This window comes from Furipterus horrens, unplaced genomic scaffold, assembly GCF_987537825.1.
Source record: "Furipterus horrens unplaced genomic scaffold, mFurHor1.1.pri manual_scaffold_7, whole genome shotgun sequence".
Classification (NCBI taxonomy): domain Eukaryota; kingdom Metazoa; phylum Chordata; class Mammalia; order Chiroptera; family Furipteridae; genus Furipterus; species Furipterus horrens.
Window position 1 is genome coordinate 105,295,615 of NW_028327177.1, and position 22,425 is coordinate 105,318,039.

Consider the following 22,425-nt stretch of genomic DNA (forward strand, 5'->3'; position numbering starts at 1 on the left):
ACATGGTTTATTTAACAAAACATATCCAGAATTATTGAGATAGTTTATTTATTTATGTTTACATTAAGCTTTTGAAATTCCATGTGTGTTTTACACTTGCAGCACACCTCAGTTCAGGCACATCATTGGACAGCACAGGTCTAGATCTGGCTAAGTCCCTGTTTCATGGTTACCAGTGTTTGTTTTATTCACTGCTTCAGCTTCACACTTGCAGACCTTGATTCACACTGGCTGAATGATAAGTACATAATAATGCCCTTTTTTTATTCAATAACTTTAGGAGCCTTTAACGATTGTGAAACTCTGGCAAGTTTTCACCATAGTTCAGCCTACATTCAGGACTACCTACATGGCATACCATTACTTCCGAAGCAAGGGCTGGGTGCCCAAAGTGGGACTTAAGTATGGAACCGATTTATGTAAGTAATTCGTGGCTTGGTAGGTGTGAGAGCCAGGGTTTGCATCAGATCCTAGGATGAAAATCAGATTGGTTATATATACTGTTGCTGACCTTTTCTAATAGGTTCTTCCTTCTGGCATAGATAAGAATATTGGATATTTGGATTGGGTTTAGGGTATGTCCAGAAAGAGTGAAAGGCAATCTAGGAGAAATGCCCAGGAGTAGCAGCCTGCAGCCTCCAGTCGGGCTTTTCCTCTCATCTGCTCTGTAATCTTAGAAAAGAGTTCTGTGGCACCTCCTACCCCCACCTCTCATTAGCCATGTGATCATGTGATATAGGGCAGTCCCTTGTCTTCTGGGCCTCAACTGCCTCATCTGGCAAATGAGAATAATCATTGTAACAATAATTACAGCTGTCTTTTACTATGTGCCAGGCATTGTACTGTTTTACATTCAGTACCTCATTTAATCCTTACAGCAGTCCTGTGCAATGGATACTTGTTATCATCATTTTTCTGAGAGGGAGATTGAAGTTTGGGGAGAATGGTTCATTTGCCTCTAACAGTTTTCAGGGCCAGTAACTTTAAGAGCTGGACTTTGAATTTTGGAGCCCAGACTCTTAGAAATTTCTACACATTTCTTTCTCCACTGCTCTTATTAAGTGAGGAATCCAAGCCAGGTGAGCACTTCAGTCAACAGAGAATCACCGAGGATCTCCTGTGGGCCAGGCCTTTTTAGGTGCCAAGATTACAGAGGTGAACAAGACAAACAGAAAGTCACCCTGATGGAGCAACTTACTTTTGGGGGAGGGGGGAGGGAGGCAAGCCAACAAGCAAATATATACATAATGTAATTTCAGGTGCTGATAAGTACTGTAAGAAAAATAGTGCAGAGTAAAGGATAGAGAGTACAGGAAGTTAGTAAGGGTGGTCAGGAAAGCACTCTCTGAAAATACGTGACCACAGTGAGAAAGCAGGTCACTTGAGAATTTGGGGAAGAACACACAGGCAACATGAACAGGAAGTACAAAGGCCCTGAGGCAGAAACAAGCTCAGCAGATATCAGGAACAACAGAAGGACAGTGTGTCTAGAACTTAAGAGATCCAGGGCAAAGGGACATGAGGTAATGTCTGAGCATTAGGTTAGGGCAAGGTCACATAGGGCCTCGTAGAGACTTTGATTGTTATTCTTCTGATTGACGTCCGGGGAGATTTGGAGCAAGGCAGTGATTTAAGTTTAATGACTTAATATAATAGGACCCTCTATCTGCTGTCTTACTCATAGACGGCAGGAGGGCAAAAATGGAAGGAGAGTGACTGAATGAGGAAGCTGAGTTCAACCAGCCCTGCAGATGGGATGGATGTGAGGTTTGTGAATAAGAAAGGAATCAGGGATAATGCCTAGATATTTGGCTTCATGTTTTGGACATATTAAGTAAGTCCACTGGAGACACTGTGAAAACCGGCAGTTCTGGAGCACAGGAGAGCGTTGAGATACAAGCGTGGAGTCATCACTAATGTAACTGGCACTGAGAGCACAGGTGTGGGTGAGTGAACATGATCGGCACTAGTATCTCCTTCAGTAAGTCCCAACACTTATTTTCCTTATCTGCCAAGTGAGGTTGCTTCCTGGATGCTTTTCAGAATTGTTAATGAGGTTGAAACAAAAATTTCAAAATATTTGAGAGGGTTTCTAAGAAGTCATGGCCCTTGAGATCTTTTGAGCTCTGTCATATACTTGTTTCATATGTTTCTGAGCCTTTTAAATACCCAAAGAAAGCCAATTCAACCTTTTAAATCTTTTAAGTGCTCTGAAGTTGAGTGCACTTAACCTAGATTCATAGGGTGATCTTCAGGGGTCCAGCCCCTTGCACCCCCTGAAATTTATTCTGAATATTGTGTTTGTCAATTGATGTGTTTTCTGGGTCAAGAGTCCATAGCTTTTATGAAATTCTCAAAGAGGGTCAGCAATTTAAAATAAATGTTAGGGATCACCCATCTTTCTAAGATAAATGGTTTATTTTGTTTCTTCCATGCTTGGATTTCAGGTACAGCTGTCCTAACTCAGAGTTACCACACAAATGATCAGGGTCGGCTTGCAATTAGTTTGCTAGGTTTCCAGATAATCGTGTTGGCCATAGGTCACATTGCTTAAATAAGTGATGTGTCTGTTTCATTTTTCTTTACTGAGTTCCTGTCCTTTTTTCCTCTTCATGTTCCTGTAAGAATAGCCACTCAGTGTAAATGCTTGGCAGGTCTTCTGGTGAAATTTGAGTAGAATTTTCCCATGGATAGGCTGCCGTGATGCATTAAGAAGTGGTGTGGGGTGATGGGAAGAGGACTCCTTGGGCTCACAGGCTCCACTTCTTATTTAATCTTTATATCTGTGAAGTGTGTGATGTGTGTGACCTCAGGCAAGTTTCTTCGTCCCTCGGGCTTTTGTTTGGTCATCATATAACATGGCTAACAATACCTTCTTTATAAAATAACCATTTTTTAAAATTAGTAGTAGGGCAATGGGGCCTTTGCTGAGTGCCTCCTAACCATTCCTCATCTCATGTGTTTTCAATATTCAGGCCATATTTGTGGATGTTGAGAGAACTCTCTCAATTTAAAAATAAACTGCCTCATAAAGATGAATGAAAGAACAGACAAGCAGACAGATTTTCTAAAAAGGAAGAAAAGAAATCAAACGCTATTTCCCAACTCCCCAGAGGCCTTTGCCACAGCTGGAGCATATCATGCACTTCAGGATGCTTGTATAATTAATATGAGACCAGATCTGTGGCCCAGCAGCCACATGAAGGGTGTCTTCACAGTTCTCCCTGTAGCAAAGGTTCACAAGCAGTGCTAGCCTGCGGTGGGAGGAACGGCTCCCTAAACTTTACCCTGTCTCCAGGTGCAGCTGTTCAGTGCCACTGGTTTTTGACGGTATTATTTTAGTTTTGAAGGCTAGTGACCTGATCACATGTACCTTAGAACTGCCAACACAGGTTAAATCCAGAACATTCACTTAACAGTTGTTTCTGCTTACAGAGCTAATGACTCATGACAAAGGGCCGTTATGAAACTCCTATCTTATCAGGGAAACTCTTCCTTGAGTAAATATTGTCAATCAAATTTCATTCCAGGAGCCGTATTTGGAACAAGTGATACGGATCTCAAGTGCAGCTGCCAAGCTAGTTTACCTTGATCACCCACTGGTGAAATCAAGACTAGAAACCAAGGGGGCGGGGGAACCTTTCTTTACATTCCCCACCCAAAAGCTCCCATGGCTGCTGGCTCCTTTGACGACCAGGCACCTTGCCTTGGTGCTTTTCCCCTCTCATCTTATTTAATCTTCATACTCCTCTGGGGCATGTAGTGTTCACCTCCCTGCCACCGACTGTGCAGTTCCAGGGTCTGCATAGCAGAGTCCCTGGCCCACGCTTTCCGTGGCAGCTCTTGATCTCCACAGATTGAATTACCGCTAGTCCCCCACTATCCGACTTTAACTTTTCTCGGTTTCAGTTACATGTCAACGTCAGTCAGAAAATATTAAATGGGAAAGTCCAGATATAAACAATTCATAAGTTTTAAATTGTGCTTCATTCTGAGTAGCAGGATGAAGTGTCTCACTGTCGTGCTCCATCCTACCCAAGACGTGAATCACCCCTTTGTCCAGTGTCTATGCGGTAGATGAGGCCCATCCGTTAGGCACTTAGTAGCCATCTAGGCTCGGCTGTTGGGGGTATTGCAGTGCTTGTGTTCAAGTAACACTTATTTTATCTTAATAATGGCCCAAAATATACTTTAAAAACATTTTCTTAATAAAAATAAAATAAAATAAATGGCCCAAAGCCATTCACATAACTATTATTATAATATATTGTTCTAATTATTCTATTTTATTATTAGTTAATGTTGTTAATCTCTTACTGTGCCTAATTTATAAATTAAACTAATATAGATATGTATGATATATATAGGAGTTTGGTACTATCCAGTTTTAGGCATCTACTGGGGGCCTTGGAACATATCCTTCATGCCTAAGGGAGGGACAGCTGTAGTAGAACAGACCAAGCTCTGAGTGGCATGTTTGGTTATGTGATTTTTTTTTTCTCCTACTTGACTTTCTTAAAAATAGGCATGAGCCTTGCTCATCTCCAGCACCAGAACCAGCACCTAAATCAGTAGCTGGCCAGATTAGCTCAGACACTTTAAATTACATTGATTCAACATGAATAACAAATTGTCAAACTTCACATTCTTGATACATTTTCAAGCTCTCTCTCCAGAGAGTATAAGATAAGAAGCAAGAAAAGAATTTGTATTTGACTTTGTAATTCATTTGTGGGGTAGGGGAGAGAGGAGGGTGTCAGGATGAGTCTTAGCAACAGATTTGCTTTACTAATTACATTTTGTTCCAAGGGGATAAACAGTTTGGGTTTTAAAAATAGACTACAGGGAAGGTTGCAGATTTCCTTCATAAAGATAATTGGGTGTTTATGTCTGTTGTGGAGAAGTAAACACTTAAGTAATAAAATAAGATTTTGGTTTCGGATGGTTATACATTTTCTTTCTTTTTCTTTGCAGTGCTCTATCGAAAAGGACCTCCATTTTACCATGCAAGGTTTGGAGTGATTTTTAAATAAGTTAATGGCTTAAAGGGACATGAAATTTCTTTTATTTTTAAAGTAGATTTTATTGATTATGCTATTACAGTTGTCCCAATTTTTTTCCCTTTGCACCCCTCCACCCGGTACCTGCCTTCCCTCCAGCAATCCCCCATCTTAGTTCATGTCCATGGGTCATGCATATGAGTTCTTTGGCTTCTCCCTTTCCTTTACTATTCTTAACATCCCCCTGTCTAGTTTGTACCTACCATTTACGCTTCTTAATCCCTGTACCTCTTCCCTCCTCCCCTTTCCCCTTCCCAGCTGATAACCCTCCAAATGATCCCCATATCTATGGTTCTGTTCCTGTTCTGGTTATTTGCTTAGTTTGTTTTTGTTTTTGTTTTTCCAGCTTCAGTTGTTGATAGTAATGAGTGTGCTGTCATTTTACTGTTCATAGTTTTGAACTTCTTTTTCTTAAATAAGTCCTTTTAACATTACATATAATAATAGCTTGGTGATGATGAACTCCTTTATCTTTACTATGTCTGGGAAGCACTTTATCTGCCCTTCCATTCTAAATGGTAGCTTTGCTGGATAAGAGTAATCTTGCTTGTAGATCCTTGCTTTTCATCACTTTGAATACTTCTTGCCAGTCCCTTCTTGCCTGCAAAGCTTCTTTTGAAAAATCAGCTGACAGTCTTATTGGAACTTCTTTGTGGGTATCTCTCTGCTTTTCTCTTGATTACTTTTAAGATTCTCTCTTTATATTGAACCTTTGGCATTTTAATTATAATGTGTCTTGGTGTGGTCCTCTTTGGGTTCAACTATTTGGGACTCCCAGTGCTTCTTGGACTTGCATGGCTATTTCCTTCACCACATTAGGGAAGTTTTTTTTCACTCTTTTTTCAAATAAGTTTTCAGTTTCTTGCTCTTCCTCTTCTCCTTCTGGCATCCCTATGACCCAGATGTTGGCACTTTAGGAGATGTCTCAGAGTCATCTTATTCTCTTTGTTTTTCTGAATTCTTGTTTCTTCCTTCTGTTGTGGTTGAATGTTTATTTTTTCCTTATGTTCTAAATCATTGATTTGAACCTCAGTGTCGTTCCCTTCACTATTGGTTCCCTGTATGTTTTTCTTTATTTCACTTAGTGTGGCCTTCATTTATTCTCTTATGCTTTTGCCATACTCAGTGAGCTGTCTGAGTATCCTTATCACCAGTATTTTTATCTCTGCATCTGATAGGTTGGCTGTCTCCATTTCACTTAGTTCTTTTTCTGGAGTTTTGTTCTGTTCTTTCATCTGGGCCATAATTCTTTGTCTCTTCATTTTGGCACCCTCCCTGTGTTTGTTTCTGTGTGTTAGGTAGAGCTGCTTTGACTGTCTTGGCACATCTGTCACATTGTAAGGGGTGGAGCCTTAGGTATTTGCCAGGGCAGGGCAACCCCTTTTACCACTTTGTGGTGCTGTATATGGAGGAGGGGTCAGAGAGGGAACCATGCCACTTACTTGGCGCTTGCCCCATTTCCAGTCCCTTTGCCCACTTCCTATATATGACTGGCACCCCTCTACCTGTTTCCCTGGAGGTGGTTCCCAGAGTAGGTGGGTTTGGGTACGTTCTAAGACTCTGGGGGCCCTCTAAATGGACTCCGTGAGAAATGGGCAGTTTCTTTTGCCAGCCCAACCCCCACTGCTTTTTACAGTCAAAAGCTATGAGGCTTTATTTTCCCAGCACTGGAACCCTGGGCTGAGCGGTCTGGTCTGGCGCTGTGATCGCTCCCTAGGCGTCCCTCCTGGCTTCTATCAGCCACATGTGAATGTGGGAACCTCTCGTTCTGCCATCTGTTTTGCCGCCTTGCCACCACCACACCACTTCTCTACCTTAGCTCTGTCTCCACTTCTCTACTCATCTGGATGAGTATTTCTTCTTTACATCCTTGGTTGTCAGACTTCTGTACAGTTCAGTTTTCTGGAAGTTCTGGTTGTATTTGTTTTGTAGTTAGTTGTGATCCTTCTTACGGTTGTGTGAGGCAATGAAGCATGTCTACCTATGCCTCCATTTGGCCGGAAGTCCCAAGACATGAAATTGTTGGCCTTCACTTTAATTTTCAGTACCTGATAAGGATAAGTGCTATATGTCCATGCCTTAAACACCAATATTGTTATACTATATATAAAATAATAAATAGGCTATGATAATGTATCTTTTAATATGAAACATTGAGTTAACCAATGTAATCATTGTTCATCTTAATATCAGTGAGTATTAATATCTAAATAGTTGAGTGAATTCTCAGCTTTTATATTGGGAGAAATATTTCCTATATGTATTGAAATCTGTCTATAATTTATAACAGTGTGAGTTTTTCATTAATATTTTCTCAGTAACAGTCTAGGGGAATTTAGGATAAAATGATGTAAATTTTTTTTTTTTCTGTAGCTTTGTTCTTCGCAGGACAAACAATATTCTTTTTAAACAGGTTGATTCCATGCTTTTTATTTTTAAATGTGTGTTTTTCAGTTACTCTGTCATTATTGAGTTAGTTGATGACCACTTTGAGGGCTGTCTTCGAAGGCCTTTCAGTTGGAAGTCACTGGCTACCTTAAGCAGAGTTTCAGTGAATGTCTCCAAGGTAACAGCATCAACTCTGGCATGACCTGTCACTTAAATGGTTGGGGTTTTTTTCCTTAAATGTAGTAGAAATAGAAAAGTCATCTGTAGATACTTCAAAGTGTTCCTATCAGTGAAGTTCTGGAAGATTGGGCTAGAACCTATCTTCCTCTCATGTCCCCTCCCACCACCAACTGGTTCTAAGCTCCAGGAATTGAATTTCGAAGTTTTCCATAGTGAATGACATCGGTGGGCATTGCCTTTCCTCTCTGGGATGCCCTCGGTAAGCACGGCCAGCACATGCTCAAAATTCACCCACACATTCACAAAGGAATCCAAACATTGACACATTTCTTAACAAAATCACGGCTCTCTTAAAAAGGCAGGAAGGAAATTAATATTTATAAGTAAACACTTTGCATATTTTCTCGCCACCTATATATTATCCTCATCCTAAGAGTGAGGAACCAAAGGGTCAGAGTGAGTGAGCAACCCATGATCATGCAGCTCATATACAGAACTGGGATTCAAACCCAGAGCCAGCTGACTCCTGGCTGTGTTCTGTTTCCTGTGCCATTAAGATAGGAGGGAAGTTATAAAGGATAAGAGCCTTGTGTGTTCTCTGTGATTCAGTAATGTGCTAACTAAAGCAAAATGTGGGCCCCCTCCCCACTCTGTCCCACTGCTGCTGGAAGTGTGATGGGTGCTGAGACTCTCTTGAGTGCAGGTCAAGTGGCTTAGGCTTTAGCCTATGGAAAGTAGCTTTGTCCTATAGAAATAGGGGGTCTCTACTGTTTCTAGTGTTTTTATGCCCACTTTTTGAGATTTATAACATATATTTAATATTTTTTATTGTATTTTTATAATCAGTATATCTACTTTATTTGCATTCTCTTGACATGTCAACACTGACTAATTGGCAGGCGCTTAGTCTAGAGTGTGAGTCCAGTTGTGATGCTCCCAGGAGGACACTGATGTGCTTTGTGATGCTTTCAGGAGCACACAGTGAGAGGGAATGGAGACTGCCTGCATCGCCTGCTGATGCACTCACATGTGTACTCTTATTTTGTGGGATATGGAGATTGTTTTTCATTTCTCAATAGGAACTCATGCTGTGCTATTTGATTAAGCCCTCTACCATGACTGACAAAGAAATGGAGTCACCAGAATGTATGAAAAGAATTAAAGTTCAGGTACGTAAATTCAGAGATAATTCATCCCAAAGATTCTGGTCCTTGCATTGTGTCCTCTTGAACGTGTGCTCCCAAGAAAACAAATGAAATCCATCTTGCCTTGGTAAAGAAAGTCTTCTCAGTCCCTTCCCTGCTACGCCCACTCTCACTCCCCCTCAATTCCTGCTGCTTCCTTGCCTGCGATGTGATCTGGTTTCTGCCCTCACCAGTGAGCTTAAACTGCTCTACCAGATGGCCTGGGACGTCCTGGCCAAGCCAGGACCTGTTCTGTGTCTCATTCCCAGAGACTAGAAATATTGCTGTTGGCTCATTCCTTCCTTGAACTTCTCATCTGGCTTCTGGGGTTCTGTGTTAAGCTGAGTTTCCCCTTGTTTTCCTGGCAGGCTTTCCTCTGCCAGGGCTGCCAAGTTCATTGTCTAGTCACCCAGAGTTTGGTATTTCTATCCCTTTGGTCCCTTCCCCACATCCAGCACCTCTTTGTTTTTCTCTAACATTGCACCCTTCCTTCTTGGTCTCACTGCCCAATCCCACTGCAGACCTGCTTGAGGGCCACAGTGCCTTATCCCTTCAGTTTGTCCTGCCATTCCCACTAGGTAGCTTTTCATAAAATGCCAGTCCCTATCTACTTCTGCCCTCTCAGTGTGATCTGGATATAGCAATGTTGTCACATTCTTGGTGTTTTGTTGTTGTTTTCTTTTTTTGATAAAACTTTTTAAAAGTATATTGTATTGATTATGTTGTTAGAATTGTCCCAATTACTTTTCCCTTTCCTCCCCTCCACCCAGTACCCCACTTCCCTCCAGCAATCCCACCCCCCTTCGTTCATGTCCATGGGTCATGCATATAAGTCCTTTGGCTTCATCCTTTCCTATATTATTCTTAACTCCCCCCTATTTTATACCAACCAATTATGCTTCTTAATCCCTGCACCATTTCCCCATTTCTTCTCCTTCCCCATCCCAACTGATAACCCTCCAAATGATCCCCATACCTATGATTCTGTTCCCATTCTGGTTTGCTTAGTTGGATTTTGTTTGTATTTATTAGATTCAGTTGTTGATAGTTGTGTTTGTTGTCATTTTAATGTTCATAGTTTTGATCTTTTTCTTAAATAAGTCCCTTTAACATTTCATATAATAATGGCTTGGTGCTGATGAACTCCTTTAGCTTTCCCTTGTCTGTGAAGCACTTTATCTGCCCTTCCAATTCTTTCCCCCCCCCCCCCACTGTGTGGTTGCCTCTCACTCATGCCTACCCTTCCATTCTAAATGATGGATTTGCTGAATAGAGTAGTCTTGGTTGTAGGTCCTTGCTTTTCATCACATTCAATACATCTTGCCTGTCCCTTCTTGCCTGCAAAGTTTCTTTTGAGAAATCAGCTGAGAGTATTATAGGCATTCCTTTGTAGGTAACTATCTGCTTTTCTCTTGCTACTTTTAAAATTCTTTATCTTCAACCATTGGCATTTTAACTATGCTGTGTCTTGGTGCGGTCCTCTTTGGGTCTCGTTTGTTTGGGACTCTGTGTGCTTCATGGACTTGTATGTCTATTTCCTTCACCAAATTTGGGAAGTTTTCCTTCATTATTTTTTCACATAAGCTTTCGATTTCTTGCTCTTCCTCTTCTCCTGTCACCCCTATGATTCGGATGTTGGCACATTTAAAGTTGTCCCAGAGGTTCCTAAACCTCTCCTCATTTTTTTCATTTCTCGTTTCCTCTTTCTGTACTGATTGACTGTTTTTTTCTTCCTTATGTTCCAAATCATTTATATGAACCCCAATTTCCTGCCCTTTACCATTGGTTTTATGTGGATTTTCCTTTGTTTCATTTAGCATAGCCTTCACTTCTTCCCTTATGTATTTCCATACTTAAGCATATCTGTCAAGCCTGTGAGCATCTTTAACACCAGTGTTTTGAACTGTACATTTGTTAGGTTGGCTATCTCCTCATCTGTTAAGGTGGCCATCTCCTTGTTGCTTAGTTCTATCACTGAAACCTTGATCCGTTCCCTTTTTTGGGCCATACTTCTCTGTCTCCTCATCTTGACAGGCTCTCTTGTTTGTTTGCCTCTGTGTCTTAGGTAGAGCTGTCACACCTGTTACGTTATAAGGGGCAGAGCCTTAGGTATTCTTCAGTACAGAATGACTCGTTTCACCATGTTGTGGCGCTGTACGTAGGGGAGGGGTCAGAGAGGGAACAATGCTGCTTGCTCTGCACTCACCCCTTTTCCAGGCTCTTCTGCTTCCCATATGGTACTGGCACCCCTCTAGCTGCTGCCCTGGTTGTCGTTCCCAGAGTGGGTGGGTTTGGGGACGTTCTAGAACCGTGGGAGCCCTTAAAACAAGTGGACTCTGCTGAGAGACCAGCAGTTTCTTCCTCCGCCCCAACCCCCACTGGTTTACACAGTCAGAAGCAATGAGGCTTTATTTTCCCCGGCATTGGAATCGTGAGCTGCATGGTCTGGTATGGTGCTGGTAGTGCTCCCCAGGTGCCCCAGCCTGGTTTTTAAAACATGTGACTGCCCTTTCTGCTGGCCTGCTGCCACCACTGCTGCTGCTATCGCCACACTGTGCCCTCTCCGCCCCAGCTCCACTCCTCCTACCTGTCTGGATGAGTATTTCTTCTTTATATCTTTATTGGACTTCCATGCAGCTCAGTTTTCTGGAATTGCTGGTTGTCTCTAGTTTTGAGGTAGTTGTATTCCTTCTTAGTTGTGGAGGGAGATGCAGCATGTCCAACTAGGCCTCCATCTTGGCCGGAAGTCTCTAGACTTGGTTTTGATGTTAAAGACCAGCTTTTGTACTAGCACTCCTAATCCTGGAAAGTGCTAGTAGAATACCTCTGCTGAGGCAAGTTTATCTTTTAAAATCTTTGCATGTTTATGGTGGATACTGATTGCATGTAAGGTTGATATTGCTACATTCACATTTTCTCCAAATGTTCAGTTACAAGGAATGGGAACAGGTATTCTCATTGTATAGACAGCTTTTTGTGAAATTTAGCTCCTATGTCACATGCCTAGCATGTTCTTTAATTTCAGTTTTTAAATTAAGTCTTCTTTTTTCTTTTGATTGGTTACAGGAGGTGATTCTAAGCCGTTGGGTTTCTTCACGAGAGAGGAGTGACCAAGACGAACTTTAACAATTCTACCTCAAATTTTTTATTTTTACCAACAAATATTTATTGAGTCTCCTAAAGGAAGCCAAGTCCTTTTATTGTAATTGGCCATTAATTTAAAAGTTTTAAAGGGCATTGTGCTCCCAGAACCAGAAAACTGTTACTGTTTTAAAAGATAAAATTACACAGGAGAGAAAAATAACCCTGGGCTGGGACTTCAGATTCTGTCCTTGAGTCGGCACTGACTGTGACTGACCCTGAGCTCCTTACCTCTGGCCTCACTCTGTATCATCTGTCTAGTGAGGAGGTTGAATAGATGAGTCACAAGAAGACTTGTCGAGCAACAGGGAAATTCTGTGGTACCTTAAAGTGATGATAGTTTACATTTATACAGCACTCTACAGTTTTCAAAGCAGCACTTTTATACACAGGCATCTCGTTACCGTCATCCAGTCTGTTCCTGAAAGAGTGCTGGAAAGCAGATTTGTCCCATTATTTTAAATGGAAAAAATAACGTGTCTCTGCTTGTCCAAGAACTTCAACCAATTATTCAAGCACATAAAAATCCATTTAATATTTAACAAGGATTTCTGAATCATAGAAAGCATTTAGAACATTGATTACCTCACTACCTGTCAGTGAACTAATTGGTAGGCCTGTTTGTGTAGAATAAACAATAGTATGCAGTATTAGATAAAAATTGCATCTTGCTTCAGTGAACTTGTTATGAAGTAAAAATAGGTGGTAAAATAATGTATGAAGATACATAATGAGTGCATTTAACAATTAGTAAACACAATAAACAAAACCTTTTCTTAATTAGTTAGATTCCAGTGAAGAATTGCCTGAGGCATGGTATTTGGAGGCAAGAAGAAGGAGATGGACAGAGGGTGTGGGGTTGAGGTGAGTGAGCAGAAGGGAGCCAGTGCAGGAGTAAGGGAGGGAACACATGTCTGAGACTCATCCACTGTCCAAATTTAAGACACTGGCGGGCAGTCTTCTCCCTGGCACTAAATACTCCCAAAGTAGATGGTTAAGATACAACTTTGGAAGCTGAAACAAAAAAACAAAAAAAACAAAAAAAAAATGGGCACTTGTTTGCATCCCCTTGCATGATCTTAGAGCTCCTGACAGTCTAAGATGCTGCTTTTAGTCGTGTTTACTGTGGTGCTGCTGTGTTCTGTTCATGTCATAATCCTGCTCTCTCCCATCAAAGTCATTATGTCTGCATGCTCTACATTTTAAAGATTTGGCATTCCAATAATGGAGCTCCCCTGCCTCAGACCAAAAATGACCATCAATTTGAAAGAGCTTCTTAGTAAATTCTTTGCTCTTCATTAGTGATGCTAATAGTTCAACATTTTTACCATTCACTTTGCTTACTCCAGGCTCCGTAGCAAAGTGAAAGACTTCACTTTGAATCACCACTTTCTCAAAACCTTTGATGTGGATCTTCCGTTTTCCTTGATCATTTGTCGTGATGCTTCTTTGCAAGCCTAATCAATACATTAGAATCCTTTATGGTAAACACTCTTTCATGAATGTTTCATCAAAGTATAATACTATCCTATCAACACTCCACCTCAGATGCTTTATCATCAGCTAATATACATCAAAGGTGTGGTGACTCCTTGGTAAAAAGACTACAATACAGATGTAGAGAAGCCAAAAGACCACACAGATACTTGTAACTGAAAGCTCTGGAAGATCGTCCAAAGCATCATCTTTAGTCAAGAAACCTTGTATGAGGATTTTCATTATTTACGTATAAGATTTGAACAGCACGTAGCAGGCCATGCTTTCTTCAGCATTACCTGAGGGCCATGGGCAGCTGGAATGATGCATCAGCAAAGGTTTTGGTTTCCAGCTAACAGCAATATTAGCTTATCTTTCAAGTGTTAAGTCCTAGTGCTTTTTTTTTATCTTCTGAAATAAATGTTCCAGATGGCATTTGTTTTCAAAATAAAGCTCAGATTCATCAAAATTGGAAATTTACTCTGCGATAGAACCACCTGTAGGAGATTCTGCAGTTCACGGGAAGAGACACTACAGCCTCACTGAGAGAGGAAGTTGCTTCACCCACACCCTTCAAAGCATCAGACTTACATGCTTCTTAAATCTCTCAACCCCTCCATACTTGCTTTAAAACTGAAATCCTTCACCAAATTCTCTCTCTCTTCCATTACTTTCCAGTTTTCCCAAGGCGTTCAAAGCCATCTACTGTACCAACACATATTCAGTGGCATCAGGCTGACGGGCCGCACAAGAATTTCAATAAAAATAGCACATTACAGTCAAGCACACTGTAAAACTTTGTGGAACCAACATTTTTCACAAGTTATATGTTGTCAACCTAGTGAAAAAGAAAGGCAGACATCTGTTTGGCCAATATCATATCCCTTATATCAGGGGTCCCCAACCTCCCTCCTCCTGTCTGGCTCCTGTCTCCCAGACCCCACCCTGGTCTGAGCTGCACCTTCTGTCCTCCCTCCCCTCAAAGCCCCATCCATGGAAAAATTGTCTTCCACAAAACCAGTCCCTGGTGCCAGAAATGGGGACTGCTTCCTTATATAATCAGTTGTCTCAATACACTGTCACTTCCAACTTTTTTCTAACGGGTATTTCCTCGGCCTCTAAAACTCACCTACTTTCTTCACAGGCTTTTCCACTTCCATAGGAGACATTTTTACTTAATATAGTCAGGAAGATGATGTAATAGACCACACGTCCAAACAGTGCAAGGATCGGTCATCTAAGACAGCAGTGCGTGCTGTGTCCTCTTTCTGGTCCAGACTCACAACTTGAATGATTTTGCTGCACACTCTTGCATATCCATAACTTTTAATTGGATAACCAATAGAGGGTAACATTTTTTTGCACATTGTTACAGTAAGTATTCAGATAATGAGAGTTGAGGTGGGGCAGACACCTGTGTTCTTATTTACTCCACAACGGCTTTTTGAACACAGGTGGTGAAACCCTCCACAGGAGGAAGGTTTGAGGCTCAGAGGTGACCACTATCAGAAGTATAATCAGAGGACTTGACCTGGGAGTTCCTACATTCAGTGCTTTTATTCGATCTCCACAACTAGAGTGACACCAGCCTAGAAAACCATGTGAGGTCAGAAATACAGCCCCCTTTTGGCTCGTCCAGATGGAAGTTAAAGAGGAAGGCTGGGTATGTGCTGGCATGGTTGAGTGGTGGTTCCCACCTCAAAGGTTGGGCTGTAGTAGCCTGAGACCCCTCTCCCCAGGAGCCTGCTACACATGTAATTTTGCATACATCTTCAGGAGGTTCACAGATTCCATAGAACCATCTGTGATCTAAGGTTAAGAATCTAGAGCAATGTGTGGTTCTTAGCTTTTTAACTAGTTTCCCTGGAGAAAATTTTATTGAAAGCTAGGCAGTGGAATGAGCCTTCTGTGAAGGACCCATTTAGATCTCGGCTCTGCCTCTTGCTGGTTATGTGACCTTGGGCAACTTACTTGCCCTTTATGATCTTCAATGTTCTTACCTCTAAAATGGGGCCAGTGATAATATTTACTTCATTGTGGTTAAAAGGATCAAAAAACACCTGACAAAAGGGGTTTCCCCTCCCTTCCTGGAAGGAGTGACTCAAACCAACCAAACTGACAAGAGATAGAGAAGGCACAATGTCTATGTTCAAAGCTGAATCGGTTGAGAACTGAAATGTGTTTATGGAGGTTAAGCTCATCAGATAACAAACACAAATATTGTTTATACACAGAAAGTAGAGAGGTGCAAGGACTTTGTATATGTGCCAAGGGGCTATTTTGTCCTTGGAGTGAGCTGAATTTCCTTTAGCCTGCCTTCTGAAGAACCTGTGGCCAGAACCAGGCAGCCATCATTGGAAGTGCTGGACCAGCCCAGGGAGCAGTGGGGCACCTATATGTGGTTCTGTAACCCCGAGTCGGACTGCACAGCCATTCTCGGCGGTGCAGATAGACTCTTGTGAAGCTACACCATCGTCTCTCGAGACGGACGGCTGCCGACGACGACGACCGACGACGAACCACAGACCTGCCCTGCCTTTAAGGTACCACCTTCTCAGGTTAGAGTCCATAGCTTACAGTTTTCAGGACTTTTGAACTATTTGTAAGATTCTGGTTTTGGTATTAAGTTTCAGAAATTCCTTTGGCTTTCTGATTGCCCCTGAGGACAGGATGGCTAAGAATTCCTTGGTCTGGAGTCGGATACAGGTTTGCATCCGAAGTCACCCATTTACTAGCTGAGTGATCTTAACCGCTGTTTCCCTTATCTACAAAATGAAGTCAATGTTACCAACATACACATACAATGGAATGCTTTTCAACCACACACACACAATAATGAAATACATGCTACAGCATGGATGAATCTTGAAACATGCCAAGTGAGAGAAGCCAGACACAAAATGTTACATATTGTTTGATTCCAATTATATACCCCAAATAGGTAAATTCATAAAGAGAACACAGATTGGTGGTTACCAGGGGCAGTGGGGAGGGATGACTGAGGAGCAACTGCTTAGTGGGTACAGTCTTGCCTTTCAGGTTAATGAAATGTTTTTGAACTCAATAGAGGTGATTGCACAACACTGTACTAAGTGCCACTGAATTTTTTGCTCTCAAATAGGTTTATATTAACATGAATCTCGCCTCAGGAAAAAAAATAAAAACAATAATGTTATCAACATTGCCTGGAGGATTATGTGGGTTGATCCTTACAAGTTTCTTAATTAGCACAGTGCGTGATCCATAAAGTACTTTTAGTAATTTGCAGCTAGAATGAGTCGGGGGAGGGGGGGGCACTGGTGCCTTGAGAACCACAGTTGCCTGTCATCTATTAAGGCAGTTACGTGTGCAGTTGATTATTGTATTTTGGTTCTCTCAGCTTCAGTTGTAGAGGCTAACGTTTTCGGACCTCGTCCCCAACAGTGAGGGGAAATGGTGCCATCTGCACCTTTTCTGCCCTGAGTCCTCTCATAAAGAGATTCACTTCTATAAAGTAATTGGATTATACACAATACCTGGCTGGGATTAAACCAGCGTGAATGGGACATGGTTTTAGGCAGATTTACCAGGCTGGAGTTTTTGAGCATAGTATACTAGTCTGGAAATTCCTTGTTACTTATTGATTCGTTTTTATTTTATAATTATTTTACCTTTATTGTTAAAGCATTTTCATTTTCTCTTTTTTTTTAAGCTATGATTTACTTGAATGAGGTTTTTTAACTTAGTTTTCCCCTTGTGGGGGATTACTGGGGTTAAAAATAAATGAAATGTTTCTCCTCCCCACCACCCACCTTCCATTTATGATTTTACCAACCAAACTGAATTTTTAGAAATCTCATTACAGACTCAAGTAATTATGCCATGAATGTTAACTTCCTTAAAATTGTTACTGAGGTCCATTTCTAAAATTGAGAGAGATTTAAACCCATCAATTTATTTTAAATCTTTGTTTTATATATATGCTGCAAAAATTTCAATCTTATTACCATCTTGTGAACTATAGGGGTGCCTCACTTAAGACCATGAAAAAGCACATTTGTGAAATTTTTAACTAAGAGGTAATATTTTTTATTTCAAAGCACTTTAATTTCTTTTAAGTGAAAAGTCTTAAGCACTTAAATTTTTTGGAATGTTTATATATTCTGAAACAATATTGCAAAGGCAGATCACCTTCCTACTTCTGATAGAGTTGAAACAGTGGAATCAGGAAAACTTGGTCCAAATTCCAAGTCTAATCCAGGAACACAGTGGCAGGCTTGGGAACTGTTGCCTAATCACTCTGAGCCTCAGTTTCCTCAGCTGTGAAATGGGGATGATTACCACCTCCTGAGTTTGCTTTACAGACTGAATGAGATTCTTTGTGAAAGGGTTTGGCACATGGTAAATATGCATACATTTTTTTTTCCCTTTCAGATAAACCAAAGTTGTAAGCATTACCATAACCATTTCTCTAGGGATTACAAAGTCTAGTTTATGCCCTGGTAGGTAACACAATGGAGAAGGTGACAGAAAAATAGTTTGAGGTAAAGTCGTGAAGACAGCTCTGAAGATGGGGGCAGACGAGATAGTAAGCACCTGCAGAACAAAGCTAGATATGGCTACAGTGGAGTAATGTTTTTTGAGTCTTCCTGGTTCTAAAGTAATCCATGCATGTTGTACAGCTTTGGGAAAAAACCTTTGTCTGGGTCATTTAGTCTTTCAAATCAGTAACACTGAGGCAAACTCGGACCTCGCTGTGAAAAGGAGCCCAGTGATTGGGCATTCTAGGAGCACTGATGGGAGACCAGATGTGTGCACAAGGCAGTGCTAAACGCTGGGATGAAGACGTGCATTTTGGGAGGTGCCAGGGAGAACTATGAGACTTCATCTGGGAGGCAGAGCTGGTGCCAGTGCTGAATCTCCTCTTTAGTTAGGATTTAGCTAGCGTGATAAAGGAAACAATAGGAGTCTCAGTTTACACATAATTCTAAATAACGGAGCAACATTGCCCTCTATTGGTGTTACAAGATGCTTAATTTCCTTTGTTAGAGGTAAAACCTAGAGGGTGGTACTGTGATTTTATGAGTAAGGAATTTATAGCCTGCTGAAGTGAAGAAGTAACAGGTCGCCCACTGCCAGTGTCACCTCCAGGCTGGAGAGCAGCCCCTGAGATGGGAGCAGGGACTGCAGAAGCTTTGGAAAGCAAAGGATGCAACACTAAAGAAAGCATGAAACTGGCATTTCTGTTTTAGCAATTCTTTATCTGAGTTGTTTTATGACATTATTTACTTCCTTTCCATAATTGAATGTTGATGAAAGCAAAATCTTTATTTATCTTGCTGACCCAGTTGCACATCCTAGGGTACCACTGGTCTCTTTCAGGTTAGCAGGTGGCCCAGGAGTTAAGTGCATGGACTTTGCAGTCAAACGTCTTTAAACCCTGGTTTCGCCATTGCATGACTTTGCTCAAGTCATTTCCTCAGTTTCCCTTTCATGTGTAAAATGAGGTCAGCATAATGTTAGTACCTACTTCACAGGGTGGTCTTATATGAAAGAAGAATTAAAAGTGTTCATTCTGGTGTGGAAACCTTTATGAATACTTAACTGCAGCTGCCATGATAACCAATAATCAGGTAAAGAATGGGACCAGAGAAGTGGAGTCCTAAGATAGCATGTTAAGAGCATGGGGCAAATTAGAATATTCCACAAACTCAACACTTTTTCATCTTTACTCACTGAGGTCTTTATGAATTCTTGAACACCACAAAATAGCAATCATAGTTCTGTTTAAAGTGGTACCATGTTCTGCATGGGAAGTCTTGTTTTTCTTAAAGAAAAGTATGAGCGCTGGCTGGTGTGGCTCAGTGGATTTAGCACCAGCCTCTGAACTGAAAAGTCACTGGTTCAATTCCCTTTCAGGGCGCATGCCTGGGTTGCAGGCCAGGTCCCCAGTTGGGGGCATATGAGAGGCAACTGACTGATGCTTCTCTCAGACATCAATGTTTCTCTCCCTCTCTTTCTCCCTCCCTTCCCCTTGTTGGTGTGCCCTGAATTTTTTCCCACTGCCGTTGCCAGTGCTGGAACATTGACCAAACACCATTTTGAAAACAAGCTTTAAGGATCTGTAGCAAATTTTCTGAATATCTGTATTACTAGATAAGTATTGGTAGTTTGATGATGGGTACATTGATGATGGGTTTGTTGCTTTGAAATTGAGTACCATGAGTATGGATTTGGTTTTTCAGAGTTAGACATCACTTGGTAACCAGGCTGGAGAATAAGATTAGGTGGAGTTGTATATCACATTTGGCCAAAAGCAAAGTGATTTCTGGAAGGAGGTTCCAAAGAGGAATTCTGAAATGTTTTGTTTTTCAGCTGTTTAAAGTCTGATGATTATTTGGATATACAAATTCAAATATACTTGTTAAAATTACCTCATTTTTAAAGTATATTTTATTGATTATGTTGTTACAGTGGTTCCAATTTTTCCCCCTTTGCTCCCCTCTGCCCAGTACCCCACTTCCCTCCAGCAATCCCACCCCCCTTAGTTCATGTCCATGGGTTGTGCATAAAAGTTCTTTGGCTTCACCCTTTCCTATATTATTCTTAACAACCCCCAGTCTATTTTGTACCAATTAATTATGCTTCTCAGTCCTTGCACCATTTCCCCATTTCTCCCCCTGCCCCCTCCCAGCTGATAACCCTCAAAATGACCCCGATACCTATGATTCTGTTTCTGTTCTGGTTTGCTTAGTTGGATTTTTTTAGTTGTTTTTATTTTTTAGATTCAGTTGTTGATAGTTGTGAGTTTGTTGTCATTTTAGTGTTCATAGTTTTCATCTTCTTTTTCTTAAGTAAGTCCCTTTGACATTTCATATAATAATGGCTTAGTGATGATGAACTCCTTTAGCTTCACCTTGTCTGGGAAGCACTTTATCTGCCATTCCATTCCAAATGATAGCTGTACTGGATAGAGTAATCTTGGTTGTAGGTTGCTTTTCATCATGTTGAATATTGCTTGCCAGTCCCTTCCTGCCTGCAAAGTGTCCTCTAAGAAATCAGCTGATAGTCCTATAGGCACCCCCCTGTAGGCAACACTCCGCTTCTCTCTTGCTGCCTCCAGGACTCTGTCTTTACCTTTCACCTTTGGCATCTCAATCATGATGTGTCCTGGTGTGGTCTCTTTTGGGTCAAGCTCGCCCATGACCCTCCGTGCTTCCCAGACCTGTATGTCCATCTCCTTCACAAAATTTGGAAAGTTTTCCTCATTTTTTTCAATTCTTGCTTCCTCATTCTGCACTGGTTGATTGTTCTTTTTCTTCCTTATGTTCCAAATCATTGATTTGAACCCCGGTCTTCTTCCCTTCACCGTTGGTTTTGTGTGGATTTTCCTTCGTTTCACTTAGCATAGCCTTCACTTCTTCTCTTATGTGTTTGCCATACTCAAGCATATCTGTCAAGCCTGTGAGCATCTTTATCACCAATGTTTTGAATTCTGTGTCTGTTAGGTTGGCTATCTCTTCATCACTTAGTTCTCCCACTGGAACCTTGGTCCATTCCCCCTTTTGGGCCATACTTCTCTGTCTCCTCATTTTGACAGTCTCCTGTGTTTGTTTGCCTCCGCACCCCAGGTAGAGTTGTCGCTCCTGTTACGTTGTAAGGGGCAGCACTTTAGGTATTCATCAGTACAGGGTGACCTGTTTCACCACGTTGTGGTGGCGTATGTGGGTGAGGGGTCCAAGAGGAAACAATACTGCCTGCCCAGCACTCGCCCCTTTTCCAGGCACCTCTCCCACTTCCACACCAGACTGGCACCCCTCTAGCTGCTGCCCTGGCCATTGTTCCCAGAGTGGGTGGGTCTGCAGACATTCTAGGACTGTGGGGGCCCTTTAAAAATGTGGACTCTGCTGAGAGACCAGCAGTTTCTTCCTCCTCCCCAACTTCCACTGTCTGCACAGTCAGAAGCAATGAGGCTTGATTTTCCCCGGTGCTGGCACCATGAGCTTCGAGGTTCAGTGAGGAGCTGGGAACCCTCCCCAGGTGTCCCTCCTGACTTTTTAAAATGTACAACTGCGCTTTCCGCCAGCCTGCAGCTGCCGCTGCTGCTGCCACCACCACACCGCGTCCCCTCCGCCCCGGCTCTGCCCATCCTACCTGTCTGGATGAGTATTTCTTCTTTATATCTTTGTTTGCTGGACTTCCATGCAGTTTGATTTTCTGGAACTTCTGGTTGTTTCTAGTTTTGAGGTAGTTGTATTCCTCCTTAGTTGTGGAGGGAGACGTAGCATGTTTGTCTAGGCCTCCATCTTGGCCGGAAGTCCTAAAATTACCTCATGTTTTAATAATTGTTCAACTCAGTTTTTCCCTTTCTTCTTCTGAGTATTAGAGAAACGAGACAACCCTTCATCGAGTTCTTTTGGAAGTCTGCGTTTAAGTGGGAAGAGAAGGTGCTGAGTAAACCCAGCAGCCTCTCTCTCCCCTCAAGATGATCTCATGTCAGGCCAGGCTAAATGAGAAGGAAACAGACTGGTGGTCCACTTCCGAGGAGTTGCCAATCCAGTTTGTGCATATGGATGAGGAAAGGTAAGGCAGGAGTGCCCATTTCCTAACTTAGATTCTCAGACCTTCTTTTTTTCTTTTTCTTTTCTATTATTTACCATCAAGAGGTTACCATATGCTTTTTAAAGAAAAACAGTGAGATGAAAATACTCATTACTTCGTAAACTGTAGCTGTCTTGTTCGCCTTCCTACAAATCCCTCTATCTTCTGGGTTCACATTGAAAGGTGAATTTATTGAGCTCTAATTAATTTATGGAAAGAGTGTTCATTGTTCTGTGAAAAAAGATGCTGTCACACAATGTTTTAATATGTATTCTCAGTTTGAAAACCGAACTGCTATGAAAAGAATTGAGTTGTAATGCAAACAATTTTGAAAACCCAGGCATTTTTTAATTAATTTTATAAATTAATATACTTCAGTAAGCTGGGGTATCCTTAAGGGAAAGCCATATCACCTA

At 41.6% G+C, this 22,425-nt stretch overlaps 1 protein-coding gene across 1 annotated transcript in view; it reads left to right on the plus strand.

The window, feature by feature from the left end:
* TSEN2 (tRNA splicing endonuclease subunit 2) overlaps positions 1 to 14,094 on the plus strand; it is a 39,426-nt gene extending 25,332 nt beyond the window's left edge. Inside the window, exons 8-12 of the mRNA XM_090284192.1 lie at positions 281 to 419; positions 4,975 to 5,011; positions 7,515 to 7,626; positions 8,708 to 8,797; positions 11,879 to 14,094. Of these exons, the coding sequence (XP_090140318.1) occupies positions 281 to 419; positions 4,975 to 5,011; positions 7,515 to 7,626; positions 8,708 to 8,797; positions 11,879 to 11,938 (438 nt within the window). The 3' untranslated portion in view covers positions 11,939 to 14,094. The remainder of the gene's footprint in view (positions 1 to 280; positions 420 to 4,974; positions 5,012 to 7,514; positions 7,627 to 8,707; positions 8,798 to 11,878) is intronic.
* Positions 14,095 to 22,425: the final 8,331 nt, after the last annotated feature.